Below are 16,034 nucleotides of genomic sequence, written 5' to 3' on the forward strand. Positions count from 1 at the left end.
AAAAAGAAAGAAAAGAAATGAATTTTTGTTTTAAAATGTATGCATTATTAATAAGTGTTCATAATAACAAAATCTGGAAAAAGACTTACTTTGAAGAACACAAGCCAATAAATCCCTGTGCCCACCGTGATGATAAAGAAAACATTGGCAAGATCTCCAGCATAAAATAGTAAGAACTTCAAGACTGTCTGTAATTATRAAAGAATATTGTACAAACCTGTAAAACTAAAAACTGTTTAACTAACGTATACAATATATTCATATAAAATGTTATGCAGCTCACACTACAGTAAACTCTATTACTGAAAAGCAGCCCTAACRGAATTTTTCTTGTATGTTCACATATTTATGATATATTTAAAATCTGAAACTCCTACTACCTGGTCTTCGTTCAAAGAAAAATTAATTTGAAAACTAATAAGACAGCTCAACTGATCACATTTGCTCTGTTTATAAATACGTGTATTTGTGCCCTTTTAGCAAAACTATTTCCTAAATGACGTCAGAAGCCAAAAAAAAAAAAGCAAAAAACCTATTTCCTCAAGGGATCCTTACTCCCTAGCTCCATGTAGCTAGATTTAAACAATTATAAATTATTTCAGTTACTGTAAGAAACAAAATAGTTATACCATATGATACCAAAGGTCTCCTTAAAGATAGGAAAACATGTCCTTATTTAGGTCACCAGCTATTTATACCTGCAAGTCAATTACAGGGCTTCCAGTACGTCTCTTCCAGCCTGCAGTCTTGAGAAGGGACCATAAAACTGCGAGTCCACCCAATACACCCAATGTGATCTGAAGAGATTGAAAAAATATATGCAGGTATCTTTAAAGAGACAAAATATAAGCAAATCATAGTATCATCAAATTAAAGGRCAATTACTTACATCAGTCTGAATCTGAGCCTCTGACTGATTCATCTCATAGTTGACTGAGAAGGAAACCTGAATATTAAAATATGAAAAGTAAGTATGTATAGAAATTCTGAAAAGCTATAAGGATTATAGTCAGCGGTGTTTTACTACTTTTTAGTTGATGCCAGTCCTCATCTAGGACTACTGTAGAGCTGCAGTGTACATCCTCTTCCAGTTACACATACTGACCTGATGTGCTGCAGTGCCAGACTTGGTGCTGGCATGTGCTCTGCCACGCTTAACACAGGAGATAACTGAAACCTCGACAAGATTTTACCAAGGATAATGCTGGGGATGGACCTCCGCTCTGCCCAAGTTAGGAGCTGCACCTGATTATAATCCTTACAATTGTGCATACTTTGCTTCAAAAAGGCATTTTCAAGTGTTTGATACCTTCCCTTTTAACAGTGTTAAGAGCAACTTCAAGTAAATTTAATTACACTAACATGCAAAATTAAAAAGGGAGCTCCTACATAGCTTAGGCAGCAATTTTTTCCAGCATGAATGAAATAAATGTTGTTAAACTACATCAAAATTATTCTCTCTAGCTAAAATATCTTTCTAACCTAAAACCTAATTTAACTTTTTCTAAAGGAGTTGTACAAGGACTAGAACTTGGTTTTACAATGTTTTGGCCGAAGTCTTTGTTACTTATCTGTAAGGATAAAGTTAATGAAGTATTATAAAGAATAGAACTTGTAACTCRGTTTAAACAAACAAACAAAAAGAATCCCCATGCTAATGCACAGTGTCTTGGTTTCCAGAAACATTTGTTCCTGTCATAGCTAATGCTATCACCTTATTTAGATTTGAGACTAAATATGTTCAATTATCAGAAATCAAGAGTTTGTAGAATTTGTAATGAAGTGTAATGTCTTTTTGTTTTTAAGAGGGCTTTGCATCAAATTTGTTAAATGCATGCAAAATGCATCCAAAATTGACACCACCTATGTAGATCAGACCTACATGTAGGGAGGAAATCAAAAAATAGCACAAAGTAGACAAACTGAAAACAGTTGTTCTTGCCATCTCCATTTAACTGGATTATATTATAAAAACAGTCCTGTTTCTGTGATTAAATAAAGGCATAAACAGGGAATAAATAGGGAAGAAATAAACAGGGAAGAAGTGTCTCACTCTAATTTTTCGACCCTTCTTATTCTCAGTCTATTCTTCCCTTTCATGCAGCTAACAGCCAGTGAATAGGAATGCTTCCAGCATCAGAAATGTCTAGCTAGATGTCACTCAGTATTGGAAGCCTGAACCACTGAAGAAGGTTGATAAGCAAAAAATGTTAATATTAGCAGTCTGTGTGCATTTATTTATAGCATAATGATTATTATATTAAACTTAACATTTTATTTATTTTTTTTTAAGCAGTGTGATCTAATAGGCAACCAAGGCATATGAATTGGCCTCTCAGATATTCCCACCTGGGCTACTGCCCATTATCATGGGCAGAAGGAGGAAGCAATACCTCTTTTGCACCTCTCACAGCAGAATTCTTTGGTTTTAAGACAAGGAAGATTCCCCAAGCTGGTCTCTAACCCTTGTGGCTACACATTTTAGATTATTTTACTTTAAAACTTAAGAAATCTACTGCAAATAATGAAGCACAGCAGGCAGAACACTAAAGGATGTTCTAGGTTTATTGTCAAAATCTTAACTTAAACCACAACTGACCTGAAATGTCTGTATCATAATCATCTCCTGTTAACGTACAACATTAAGAAAAATATCGCATTTTGTGCTTAAATTGCTGCTGCTTTCAATTCACTGCATAAAGGTTATTTTCTGTGCATACATTTTTTTAATTTGCACTCTGGCATAACTTACCATTATATATACATTATATATACATTACCATTATATACAACCAACTGTAAAATACTAGGTATTTTAATTTAAGAAGGACTCAAATAAGATAAATAATAAAAACAAACCCAAACTGAACAGCTTTGTTTTAAAAGCTTTAAGTTTTAGTGAAATTTTGCAGCTTCTAAACTGCGTAGAACTAGAAACTGCTTATTTCATTTCACATTCGAAAAACCTCGTTCACTTTACTGGAATTCTGACAGAACTAAAAGCACCATGAACAATTCTGATCAAACAAAATAGCGCAGAGAACTCACCATCACACTCTGTGTGTCAGGGTTTTGGATAAGTACATCCGTGTAAGCAATAGTAATTAGAGGTGGGTAAATAGYTCCCCTCTGAGTAGGGGATGCCAGACGAATACTGCAGAAATACAGAGTATTATTTTTAACCGAGCAAATGGATGGGCTGCTTGGAAGCACTGATTGAAACTTATACTAATAGAAAAATACTAAACAAACAAAACAACATCATCAATAAAATATGAGTTACAAACACAATGATATGGTAATTCATATTTTAAAAGCGACTAGATTATAAAAGACATATATGCAAATATATTCAATCTGGGGAGAATTGTTAATTTGTAACAAAATATCTTATATCAATCTTTAACAAAAATTCACATTACAATAGTTGCAAATGAAGTTAATTCCAAAGATGACTCTTCTCAAAATTTTACACAATTACTTTTTCTTTATGTAGTTTAAATCTCTAGCACTATTGTTTTTTCAATGGTTCTCCTAGGATACCTGAATGATCCTGATTTTTTGAAATAATATAATACATAATTTTCAACAAATAGTTAGTAGATTAAATGAATCTTAAAGATGATTATCTGTATGGCCCAATAGTCCTTGCTACTCATAACTAATAAATTGCAAAGAAGTGCAGTAAGTACAAGAGAGATCTCAATTTTGTTTAGTCATCTCAGAGAAAGATATTACGTTAAGAAGGAAAAAAAGTTCTTCCAGAACATGTTCCACTTGAGGTAAAGAAGCAGTAATGAACCTAAGAGGTAATCTCACAACTGCAGTTAAACGATTGCAAGTCTATTCTGGATTGTATGACAATATTTATAAGCAACAGCTTGTAGAAATACTCCAAAAGAAAAATATGTTGTATGAAACAACATCTGTACATAGTCAGCAACAGACACATTGGAAAAGAGGAGTTCTGAGGCCTCTAGAACCACCAGCTTCCAAAAGGTGATTGAATGTCTGTTAATTTCTATGCACAGTCTAATCCAACTTGAAAGGGAAGTAATCACAGTATTTTAACCCCTCAAATCAGTATTATGTACTCTTACTTAATCATCAAAACAACCCACTCTTGCTATTTTTATGTATACAATGGGAAAAGCAGCAAAAAAAATGTATTAGAAACACCACAATAATAAAACTTTCCTTTAAGAGGCAATAAAATACAGATTGCACAAGATTGGCTTTATTTTATCTGTCTCACCATGTATAGTATGCATTTATTCACCTTAGTGTTATTTTGCTAGCAATTCGAATTATTCTTGGTAGTCTTCCCAAATCGTTCTCTTTTCCACTTAGTGCATCCACCAAAAAAAATCGACGAGTCAAAAGCCAGCTGTTCATATTGCTGCCTTTGAAAAAGCATGAGTAGAGTCACGTAATATTTAAAAAAATGTAATTCAGTAACAAAAGAAAGAAATCTACTAAAAGGGATAAATATGATTGTATTCAAGATGTAAAATGATTTATTTTCAATATAAAAATATATTATGAAGTTAGATAATCTTATATGGGAATATTATTGGGCCAGTGTATGCAACCAAAGCTTGCACATAATACTATACAATCTTGATCACAAAATATTAAATTCTTAAAAGAGGAAAGTTATGGTGGATATATCCACCACATCTTTAAAAACAAACTCAATGATTGTAATTAATACAAATGCTTTGAAGGCATTTAGATTATTTCACAGAAATGTTTCTATTGCATTCTTACCTTTATTCACAAACATTTCATTATATTGAAGATTCAAGTTTAAAACTGGCACAGCCCAAAGATACTGCTGTCCCTCAGCATCATTATATTCAAGGAATACATCATAAAAGACTGGATTAGCAAAATCCAGTAAAATCTTTGAAACTGAAATTTTGCACTAGAGGAAAATAAAATGTTAGAATAAAAAGATCAGTTTAGCCATTTAATTATTCTTAATAAGTTGTAGATTCTTCCCCTATGAAATTACTGTGAAATCTGTCCCATGTACTTTGCAGAAGACAAAGCATTTCAGCTATGTATAAGCAATTAAGAAGTACTCTTGATATTACACAAAGCTCTTGGAAATGACCACAACTGACCAGAATGACTAATGCAGAATTAAAATCTGCTAATATTCTATTTTCAATAGATTAGGAAAACATATCCTAGGAAATGTCACAGACATATAATTTGAAACAGAATAAACACTAAAGACAAGAAATCAGAAATGAAGGTGGATAGGTTATTTTGTGTATGACTRCATGCAATCCTTAAACAGTCATATAACATTTCAACTGTACTTTCTCTAAAGCCGTGAGGAAAAAAAAAAGATGTATACAGTCCATGAAAATAATTATATGAAAAATACTCAGTAATACTCAGTAAGTTAATATTTACAGGTTTACAGGTTTAAACCCAGCAATAATAACTATTGTTAAATCTTAACAACAGGTTCTACATATCAATATAGTAAACACAAAACTTCGGGGGAAAAAAGGCACAAAAAATATTAATCAATCTAGACTAGTTTAATGATCCAAATAGAAAATAAGTTTCTATATTGTCTGCTGTGCTTAAATACAGATTAAACAAATTTATCACTTACAATGATAAGTAGTTATAAAGTAAAAAAATTTAAAAAGATATTTGTCAAAATTATTTGGTAAACCTTGTAGTTTACAAGGACTAAAGCTTTGACAGCTACTACACTACAGAACTTTCACATTATCCAAATAGCAGCAAGAATAAATGTATTTTTACACTTCAATGTGGGGAATGGTTTTGAATGTAAACATGCTAATTAATAATATTAATGGGTAAATAAGTTTTAGATACTGTGCACACATACAGAGTGCACTCTTCATGCACACATACAAGAGTTTTATACAAATAAACTAGCTATTCACCCCCAAAAGACACTATGATTTCCCTTTTTAACATGTAAGTGTCAAAACTAATGAAGCCTTATTGCAGGCATAGTTGTGTCCATGGCTGACTGACTTTGGCATCTAAATACATACAAGCTCAAGTTTTATCACTGTAGGGACCATTAAAACTGCTCTATCCCCTCTGGCTTTGCTGGTGTTTAATAAGTGCAAACTTCCAATACAACTTTTCCCAGAGTTAAGAGAGTAAAAAAATCTCTTTCTTCTCCTGAGTCATCTGCTTGATTAAAAYTTCTAGGAACTTCATTCTCCTGGAGATGTCAATCTCTTCATTAAATTTGCTGAAGACTGAGGGGGGATCTGATCAATTGGATAAGTACCTGAAGTGAGGGGGTCAAGGGGATGGGGACAAACTCTTTTCAGTTGTCCCATATGACAGGACAAGAGGCAATGGGCAGAAATTGAACCACAGGMAGTTCCGTCTGAACATGAGAGAGAATTTCTTCCCTGTGAGATTGACAGAGCACTGGAACAGGTTGCTCAGAGAGGTTGGGGAGTCTTCTCTGGAGATCTTCAAGGCCTGCCTGGATGCAACCCTGTCTACCACGCTCTAGGTGACCCTGCTGAGCAGGGAGGTTGGACTAGATGATCTCCAGAGGTCCCTTCCAACCTTACTGATTCTATGATATAAAAGAGTTAATCAGGATGATTGACAGGCATGGCATGATTGATAGACCTTACATCTTGTTTCTGTATGCAACTTGGCCAAGACAGAGGCAGGAAAATTAGAAATTAAAACACAGCACATGACTATCAAAATTAAGGCATTATGTTCTTCCATTGGTAAGTCAATAGTCTCACTTGTGCAAGTGACAGCTTCATTTTTTGGCAGTCTGATGTAGTAAAAGTTTTGTGGCATGTATTTCAATAGTTAACAAGCACATTTATTTCACTCAAGTATTAAGAAATTAGAATAAACAATAGCTGCACAAGAAGAAAATCCATCTTGCAGCTTGAAGTTCAATGCCTGAGGTCTTTCAATGAGCACTGAATTACTGATGACATGTAAACTGACTTAATTGGAAATTCATTATAACATTTTCTCTCATACTTACATTTTGTTCATAAGTTGTTCCAAACACATAAGCTGCATTCAGTTTAGTTTGAGTATCAGGACAAAGCTGAACAAGACATATTAATAATTAGGCTAATTCAAAGGTAAAATTTTCTCACAGCATGAAATATTCACAGGTACCCTAGGCAGTTTATGCACTCACAGTTCTAATAAGATGCATTGAATTTTATTCTGTTTTGTTTTTAAGAAGAGATAGATTGATTTTGAAAAGAAAACACAATTACTAAAATAACATTAATATTCTTAAAATGATGTTTTAGCTTAGTTACACTCATGTACTATTTTGCAGTTTTGTCACTGAACTTCTGGGAATTTGTGGATTGGAGCATCCAACCAGGCAAGAATAGCCTTTTTTGGCACTGAATGTTAAATGCACAGTGCTGTGCTGCCCCAAGCTTTACTAGGGCTTCTGTTAAACGCAAGAATCCCATGCAAAGAGAAGTCCACATTCACCTTTTCCCCTTCAAGCTAATATTTGCAGAGTTATCATAGAAAACAAGATTTTTTTTTCTTTTTCAGTATAACTTTTTTCTGCAAAGAACAAGTCATTTGAACAGAACACATGAAAAAAAGGCCAAATTCTAACTAAATGAGGACTGTACTTAGTGGAGGGATAACCATTTTTCCAAAATGAAAGCACGTCTAAATTTCTATGAAACACAATCCAATTAGAGTGCAATGGAAATGCCAGGAATTGTTACAATTTTGCACTGATGTTGTACTGTCACATCTTAGTCATGCATAATCTTTTGCATTTAAAAAGGCTACAAATGGTACAGCTATTCCTTTCACATTCATTTCTGATAGCTACTAAAAGCTTTGCATTTGGGAAATTAATGTGTCCAAACAAACCCTTAACATCTCCATCAGAACATCTCATTTTCTATGCATAGTAATAGGCTTAATGACCTGCTTTTTTGACACTAGTTTTCCTTTAAATTTGGGAGGCAGACGCAAGACAGTTCATCCTGAGAGAATACTGAAAGAAATAGCAGTCACTGCCATTTCCTGAAACTTAACTGCTCTTCTGTAGATAGACTTGAGTAGTATCCTTGCTCCAAGAAGCAACACAAAGAGCCTAGAAAGGGGATAGACAATTCCTAATTGTTCTGGGCATTATTCCCATTGCTGACTGCCTAGGGGACTGCTGAGAGTGGCTAGATCACCACTGGATTGCTAAAGAGATTATAGCCTGTGCATTTCACAGCTGCAAGTTTCTGCTGAACTGTTGGGCTAATTACACTTCGTACTTGCATCTTCACTGCACTTTTCACACCCTAGACAGCAAACTATTGCTGAAGATGAATATATGTGTGCCAACGAAATCCAAGGGTCCACGGATACTGTGAATCTTCTTTCTAGTGCTCCCCCTTTCCATGTCTCACACTAAGTTTTACAACTTTATGCTGTGAACAAGCYAGGCAGATACTGGGTAAAGTGTGTGTTTTATACTTAAAAGCAAAGGAAACAAACAGCAGCAGCAGCAGCAACAAAAAAATGGTTTGGTACACAAGTTTTCCTATTTCTCCTGTCAGTAACATAACTACTGATATGCTTGGCATCCCCCTAATGTATGAGGAGTACAAGTAATAGTATCCGATAGGTCCATACTTCCAGAATCTTCTGTGGAAGTACATGGACTGAGAGCTAAAGAATACACTTTTCTCATCAACAAGAAGGTGGCTAATAATAAATTAAGTACACAAGTAACTAACTGTATGCTGAATGCAAGAAAGAGGTAGTAGCTAGGACAGGTTCTAAATGAACACTGTTGCTTTCCAGAGCTTTCCAATATTCAAAATTTATATTAATAAAAAGAATAAGGGCAATGTTGCTGTGTTTCTACATCTGGTTAAGGAGAGAGATCAACTTGAGCAATAATTAAAGACTATTTTCCCTAATCTAATTCTGTGGTTATATTAAGGTTGAACTGCCACTGTCGTTATTAAACTCCTGGCTTTTCTCTTAACTTGGCTAAAGGCAACCAAAGTATCACAGTATCAACAAAAGGTAGTTAGATATCAAACCTACCTGTAAGACTCCTCCTTCCAAACTCTGCCACTTCAGAAAGTTTCCTGCTGCATCAAATGAGGCTGCAATAAATTGCAGCTTTATATCCTGATGGCAAAAAAATACAAAAAACAAATAAAACTGCCATACCATGGACCCATACATTTTAGGGACCACTGTCTCATAATTTGATGTTTCCCTAGAACTCTTTGATTTTATATGTTATGGTAGTTTACTTTTCTAATATATTTTTCAACTCTTTATACCTTCACTGAAAATCGAAATGAAAATTTTGGGCTGGAGTGATATGCTAAATATATCTCTAATACAACTCAACTTGCAGAGGTCTGTAACAAAAATATTAAAGTTGGTATGAATGAAGTATGAACGGAAATAYGTGCATGTAAGCACCAGAAGTAACAGAAGGCAAAGGGTTAAACAGCCTGTACTGATAAAGCACACTGTGTCCAGCAATAAAACTGAAGAATGTGCTGTGATAGAACCATGGCACAGACAACTTGTCAGCAAAAGAAGCTGCACCTTGATGCCAAGAGGACTGCAGCAGAGTTACAGCACATCACATATACAATCTTTTTTCCTGTTACTTCACCAGGAAAACAGGCAATAGCTACAAAGATGTAGATATTTCAAACAAGGAAAAAAAAATGAGGAGCTGCAGCCTTCCCTATTTATGGAAATTGAAGTAAGCAAGATTCTGGAGCACAAGTCAATGCTTTATCAACTCTTAACTCCTAAAGGGCATAAAAGATCTGCCCAAATAAGAGTTCATCACTGCCAATCAAGAAGAACCCCCAGGGACTTAATGATTTAATAACTGGCATCTCTGATTCCCTGCACCACACACAGTTTGATCCTGGCYGCAGCACTTAGGCATGCACATCCTGGCCTTACAAGTATGTGGCTGTTGAGTCTTAGCAAATGAAATCTGTGAGTCAATGAATGCAAGTCAGTAAAATCACCTGTCTTAGAGATTTTGTACATAAATATCGCCTTCCCCTTCCAAAAGGTCTCACACTGGGTTTTGTTACATTATTTTCCTAAAAATTATCTTTAGTGAAGCCATATCTACAATATCTTTTCATATTATTATGTCCCCTTCCTAATCTCTGCTTCCCCGTGTCTGCTACCCAACACCTACCTTATTTGTTCCTTTAAAACTGAAGCTTGTAGGAAAATGTGTTTTCTCGAGCACTTGGGATGCTAATCCAGGCTGATCACCATAATATAGCCATGGCAAATTATGTCTCCTAAAAACAATTACAGTCTGTTTTCTCTAAAGGAATATAAYGTTTTACATGTTTTACATTAAAGAACATTCAGAATACTAATTTCTATAAGGCATTTTTATTACAAAGTGAGGAAGAGGTAACTTACCAGAAGGATATTGAATGAACAATGCCTAGCCTTGCTGTGTTGGCATAAATATACTGAAACAAACCACAGGCATCAGTACTTGAAGAACTTAATGAGTTCATATTCATCACACACATATTTCCAAGAGCTTGGCATGCTGTTAGATTGGAGTACAACTGCAGTAAAGAAACACAAAAACACATACCAGTACTTGTATAACCTTCCTTTTGGTGAGGCATTTATAAAATTGATGTTATCTTTAATAAGCCATTTCTAAAATCTTGATTTTCCTTGAAGGTGATTTGTTTTGTTGACACCTAATATCTTCCTCCAGCTATTCAGGCTCTGCATTTTTCTAATCTAGAGATGGCAGTATGAAATCAATACTGTTACAATACATAAGACACACTGACTTTCAGAGTTTATTTTAGTTACAACAGTTAGATGCTACAATATGATAGAAATCTCAAAATCTGATTTTAAAAAGGTGAAGTAAGAATCAAAATCTTTAAACCTCTCAGGCTGCATGACAAAGATGATTCCATCACAGATCTAAGAYTGACAGCGTATTACAGTTGTCTACACGGTAAATATCACCTTTTCAGTACTAGTACACACCCTGTTCTGTTGTTTATAAACTGCTGCATTTATATCAATGTTAAATTTTGCTAGACAGACTACTGCCATGTGATAGGCAGAGGTGATGCCTGGTATCTGTGTGCAAGTGCTTTTTTGTGTCTCAACCCAGTCATTGCACATGCATCCAGATAGCACCTCTGAATTATAGAATCAGTAAGATTGGAAGGRACCTCTGGAGATCATCTAGTCCAACCTCCCTGCTCAGCAGGGTCACCTAGAGCATGGTAGACAGGGTTGCATCCAGGCAGGCCTTGAGTATCTCCAGAGAAGGAGACTCCACAACCTCTCTGGGCAACCTGTTCCAGTGCTCTGTCACTCTCACAGGGAAGAAACTCCCCCCTCAYGTTCAGGCGGAACTGCCTGTGGTTCAATTTCTGCCCATTGCCTCTTGTCCTGTCACATGGGACAACTGAAAAGAGTTTGTCCCCGTCCCTTGACCCCCTCCCTTCAGGTACTTATAGACATTGATAAAAGAGTTGAGCAGGCAAGCTAAAGCAGACAGAGGATAAGCTTAGAGAACTGATGAGTATGGTCTTGGTTTGTGGGAATGAGAGAGTAAGTAGGTGAACACATACTGTGTATAAGGTGGTGAGAAAAGATGGGCATGAGACATTAAAGTCCAAACCTGAGGAGAGGAATAATGARTAACAATGAGGATGTTCAATAAGAGAGTTGATATCAAGTAGGTAGAGGTACATCCCTCTGCAAATCTGCATGGTCTTGCTGCTGCAGGCAGTCTTCCACCCACSGTTACTGCCATCTACAACTGTATGATGTTAAATAACACTTGCATACATGAATCAGAGCAAAGTCAAAAAGGATAGTTCGTTCTACGGTTTTTCTTTTCTATCATGGAACACAATGATTAACTGAAAGCCCTCAAGCCAGCTGTTAATCAATACGATGTGATAAGTAAATTTTCTGACTGATCCTTTACCCAATACATTCAACAGTTCACCTAAGTATTGACTACTACAGCATTTTTGTTTGTTTTTTTTTTAAAAGCAGGGTCACAGGATTTAAAATTATTCCTTATTAAAACTTCTGATTTAATTCGTTTCTTCTAGTTATATACATGGTCTTCTACAAGACATAACCTTATGTGTCTATTATTGACATAAACCCTCTCTGTTAGCATCCATTCACCTTGTGAAGTTTTCAATTGTAACGACTTGTATTAACACCGACTAGTGCCTACTCTTCTTTCTAAATGTTCTGTATATATTCTCCTTGTTATATGCTGTCATCACTTCAAAATAATATTCTTTAAAAATAAGCAAGTTAACTTCCAACGATTAAAGCCCCATGTCTGAAGTATTTTAAGATTTATCACAAGAGTATTGCTCTATATAAAAGACAAACTTCAAACATATTAAAAACTCACCCAACAGGCAGAGGCTGAGGCTTGTAGGTTTTTCAGAAACCATGCTGATATCAGTGTTACACCCTGTAAATAAGGAACTGTTTCACTGTCTTTGTTCAGAACAATTTACTCCATGCGTAATAATCCGAGAAACAGTATGTCAGCCAAATGACGCACTAATTTTTTGTAACAGTTTTTTGTCATGGGAATGTCAATCAAACCAGACCAGGTCAAAACACAACTGTAATACAATAATTTGCTTTATTTCACTAAATTAGACAAAATACACAGGATCGGAGTGGTAAAACTTAAGCTTTGAACGTGGATTCTGTGACAAAGGAGTTTACTACACAAGGTAAGTGCTAAAAATTTTAAGGCTAAAGTGCTAACTCTGTAGTAAACTTAAATCATGACCAAGTTTGCCAAATTCATTATTTACAATCTGCTCTTTATAACTACTCATATTCGAACTAAACGTAGCTTTCAAATATACTGCAAACAACTGAAAAGACATTTTTTCAATAAAATATTATTTAAAGACTAGATATTTTCAGAAAGTAAGACAAATATTTGCTTTCAGGACAACTGAAGACTATTTTTTCTTGCTTTCTTTTCAATAGGGTTCTAATTCATTTAACAACAAACTACATGCAAAATTGCTTTTAGAAACAGACTTTAAAGACGTACTGAAAATAAAAAATGAGAATGCCTCAGAATAAAAAAAAAATCAGAATAAACACACTTACTATCTGTCCAAAACGAACAGTTGCAATTCCCTTTGGGGGCAAGTTTTCACTAGCACTGAAACATAATCCCCCAGTCTGAAAAGGTAAAAATAGAAAAAGTAAATTTATACATTTGTCAAGATAACATTTGTTTTCTGGACATCAATATAAGAAGCCTTCTTGTACTTACTAAAATATTCGGGCTGCTACAGTCACAAGACTTGCTTGCATTGATGAATGTTTTTTCACATCTTACACATCTATAGATCACAAACATGAAGAAAGCATTTAAACTGTAGTTAAGTATGAGATTTAGTACTTAGTGAAAACAGATTACCAAATCTGTCTTCCAAACAAGAAAGGCCTGGTAACACAGTGAGAAATTTCCATAGTTAGAACTGAAATGCAAAAAAACAACAGTACCAATTTATTTCCATTGTCAGTCAAGTAGCAAAGAAATAARAGAGTAAATTATCAAAATAAGATTTTGTTTTTTGTTTATGTTTCCAATTCAAAATCTGCTCATACTCAGASTGAAACAAAGAAATGTGTAGTCATATAAAGACTTAAGTGAACAAAATGATTTTAATATGAGCTTYTAACTCACTGCTTTTAAAACTCTCACTAAGCATTAAAAATGTACACAGTAGATGCAAAAAAATATTCCTATTAGTCAGAAATATTTATATTCTGTCTCACAGATACAGATTGTTCATAAAGAGTATTCCATTTAAATATCAGATYGTGACCATTTCAAATTTATCAACACAGAAGGAACAAGAGTACTCACCTATTTCCTAAGGCATCTGAAGCAGAGAAGGACTGCTCACTTCCATTACACTGTATACATAATGCTTCATTTAGCAAAATGCCATCTATAGTTCTTTCCACTAAGTGGAAAATAAAAGCAACTGTTAAAATTGTATGATGCACAGTATGTCATGCAGGTTAAAAATAGTGCTAAAAAGAAAGTATCTACATAGATCCCTGAAATAAATGCAAAGATTGYATTTCTAAAAAATTCTAGAGCAATACTTGAAAATAACATCCACTATAAATGCATATGCATATATGTATAAAAGATACATGTTGTTCATATTTATGCACGTGCAGTATAGTTTTAATGAAAAAASCATTATTTCATGTCCAGCATTGCTGTTCCTTCAAGACTTCATTGCAAAGCTAAAACACTCAAAACATTTAATTTACAAATTACTAAAATATTTTAATTTTCATCTGAAATGCTTTKTGAAATTTGTCACAAACTCAAGTTGCAAAACTGCATCTTTCAACAATYGTATCATTTGTCAAGAGATTTCAAGTCTCATTATGAAAAAAGACCTACAAACAACATCAAAGAACTACAGTAYTGATGTTCTGCAGGTAGGAAATATGAAATCAGCTTTATTTCAGTATTTTACCATATGATGTGGAATGTATTTTTTAACKCTCATGAAGCTTGGAGGAAAGGGTATGGTATTAACTTTTTAAAAAATTCTAGTAAATTTTTAAATTAGCCACCTGGAATACAGCAGCTCTACAGTACAATCTTTTAAAAATRTAAACAATTGGACAATGCTTTGAAATATTTATTCAGAGAGTTATATGGAGACAGAATGTCTTTTTGATCTTGTGTAACGACTAGCGAAATAATAAGCTCCTSGGTGGCTTTTTACATCCTTGGTAAAAAATATACTTTGCTCTCAGTTCGATACTATGAAAAATAAGCAAAAATACACTTAACACAGACAGTAAATTAATGTTAAAATCAATTGTGTATGTCCACTGAAATGCATTTTCAACTATTAGAGAACCTCAAGAATGAGTCACAATATATGGAAGCATATTTCAGGGAAGCACAGATACAGGGACATGACTCAGGAAAGCATGAAATGTACTGATTTTAATCCGTGGTAATTTGCTTGCTCAGGTTATTCTGTTCCACCCACTAATGTATCTGCAATTGCTGTACTGAGAAGTGCTTATTCATTATATGCATCAAAGCATTTTTATGTTTTTGTCTATATTGACATTGTTTTTGTCTCATTTTTAACTTCTCCCTCCAACACCAGCCAGCTTAAAGGAAGTGATGTATTGCTATTCATTTTGAATTTTTGCATAATAGTTTTTAATGCAATGAATAGCGATACAGATTATCTGCTGTCTTTGAGAAATGAAGTTTCAGACAAAAAGCAATGTCTCATTTTTAAACTAGAAATGTAAGCATATGTTAAATTTCCTTTGTTGTTTAATAGCAGAACATGTCTAAATAAATCAAATAGCAAAATAAATAGTAATATTTCAGAATTTGCAAATGTTTCTTACCTAATATTTCATTATTGAGGCATTTACATTTTCCTTCTGAAGTTAGACCTTTAGGACAGCTAATACAATTCCACCCATCTTTAGTAACTCCGCTCTAAAATAAAGTTTATAATTATGACAGTTTTCTAAAAATCACCAAATACCTGTGAAAAATGACTGATGTAGATGTTATTTACTGGAAAATGTGTGTGTGTGTGTGTATATACATATATATATATATAAACATCCATAACATTACTGTAGCTTTAAAGCCAAAACAGGCTAAACAATCTGGCAAAACAAATCCCTGTGCAGAGAGAATAAACAGATGTTCTTAAGCTTTTCTGGAGATACTAGCTGGAAGGTAAGAGTTAGTTAAAGGTGCTAGGTTTACAAAAGAAATAGAGGTTCTACATTCAAAAAAAAAAAAAACTCTCAATAAATGCAACAGCGTGGAAATAGTCATATTTACCTATACCTACATAGAAGTAACGGAAATGGAAGAGTCTTAAGTCAGGCTCCAGCAATTCATWTAGTTGCATGAAATCTTGCACATATCCAAAGAGCTC

The 16,034-nt window shown here is 34.2% G+C and overlaps 1 protein-coding gene across 1 annotated transcript in view; it reads right to left on the reverse strand.

Moving 5' to 3' along the window:
* The window catches only part of TMEM67 (transmembrane protein 67), a 31,729-nt gene that overhangs the window by 12,777 nt on the left and 2,918 nt on the right, over positions 1-16,034 (reverse strand). The window contains exons 3-17 of the mRNA XM_085306437.1: positions 15,487-15,580; positions 13,952-14,051; positions 13,352-13,421; positions 13,183-13,257; positions 12,458-12,520; positions 10,456-10,610; positions 10,220-10,328; positions 9,082-9,168; positions 7,031-7,096; positions 4,771-4,927; positions 4,280-4,403; positions 3,049-3,154; positions 890-946; positions 699-797; positions 90-188 (exon numbers count right to left, since the gene is read on the reverse strand). Of these exons, the coding sequence (XP_085162563.1) occupies positions 90-188; positions 699-797; positions 890-946; positions 3,049-3,154; positions 4,280-4,403; positions 4,771-4,927; positions 7,031-7,096; positions 9,082-9,168; positions 10,220-10,328; positions 10,456-10,610; positions 12,458-12,520; positions 13,183-13,257; positions 13,352-13,421; positions 13,952-14,051; positions 15,487-15,580 (1,461 nt within the window). The remainder of the gene's footprint in view (positions 1-89; positions 189-698; positions 798-889; positions 947-3,048; positions 3,155-4,279; positions 4,404-4,770; positions 4,928-7,030; positions 7,097-9,081; positions 9,169-10,219; positions 10,329-10,455; positions 10,611-12,457; positions 12,521-13,182; positions 13,258-13,351; positions 13,422-13,951; positions 14,052-15,486; positions 15,581-16,034) is intronic.

Source organism: Rhea americana, unplaced genomic scaffold (genome assembly GCF_003343005.1).
Source record: "Rhea americana isolate MKP2758 unplaced genomic scaffold, rheAme1 scaffold_0, whole genome shotgun sequence".
NCBI classification, from domain to species: Eukaryota; Metazoa; Chordata; class Aves; order Rheiformes; family Rheidae; genus Rhea; species Rhea americana.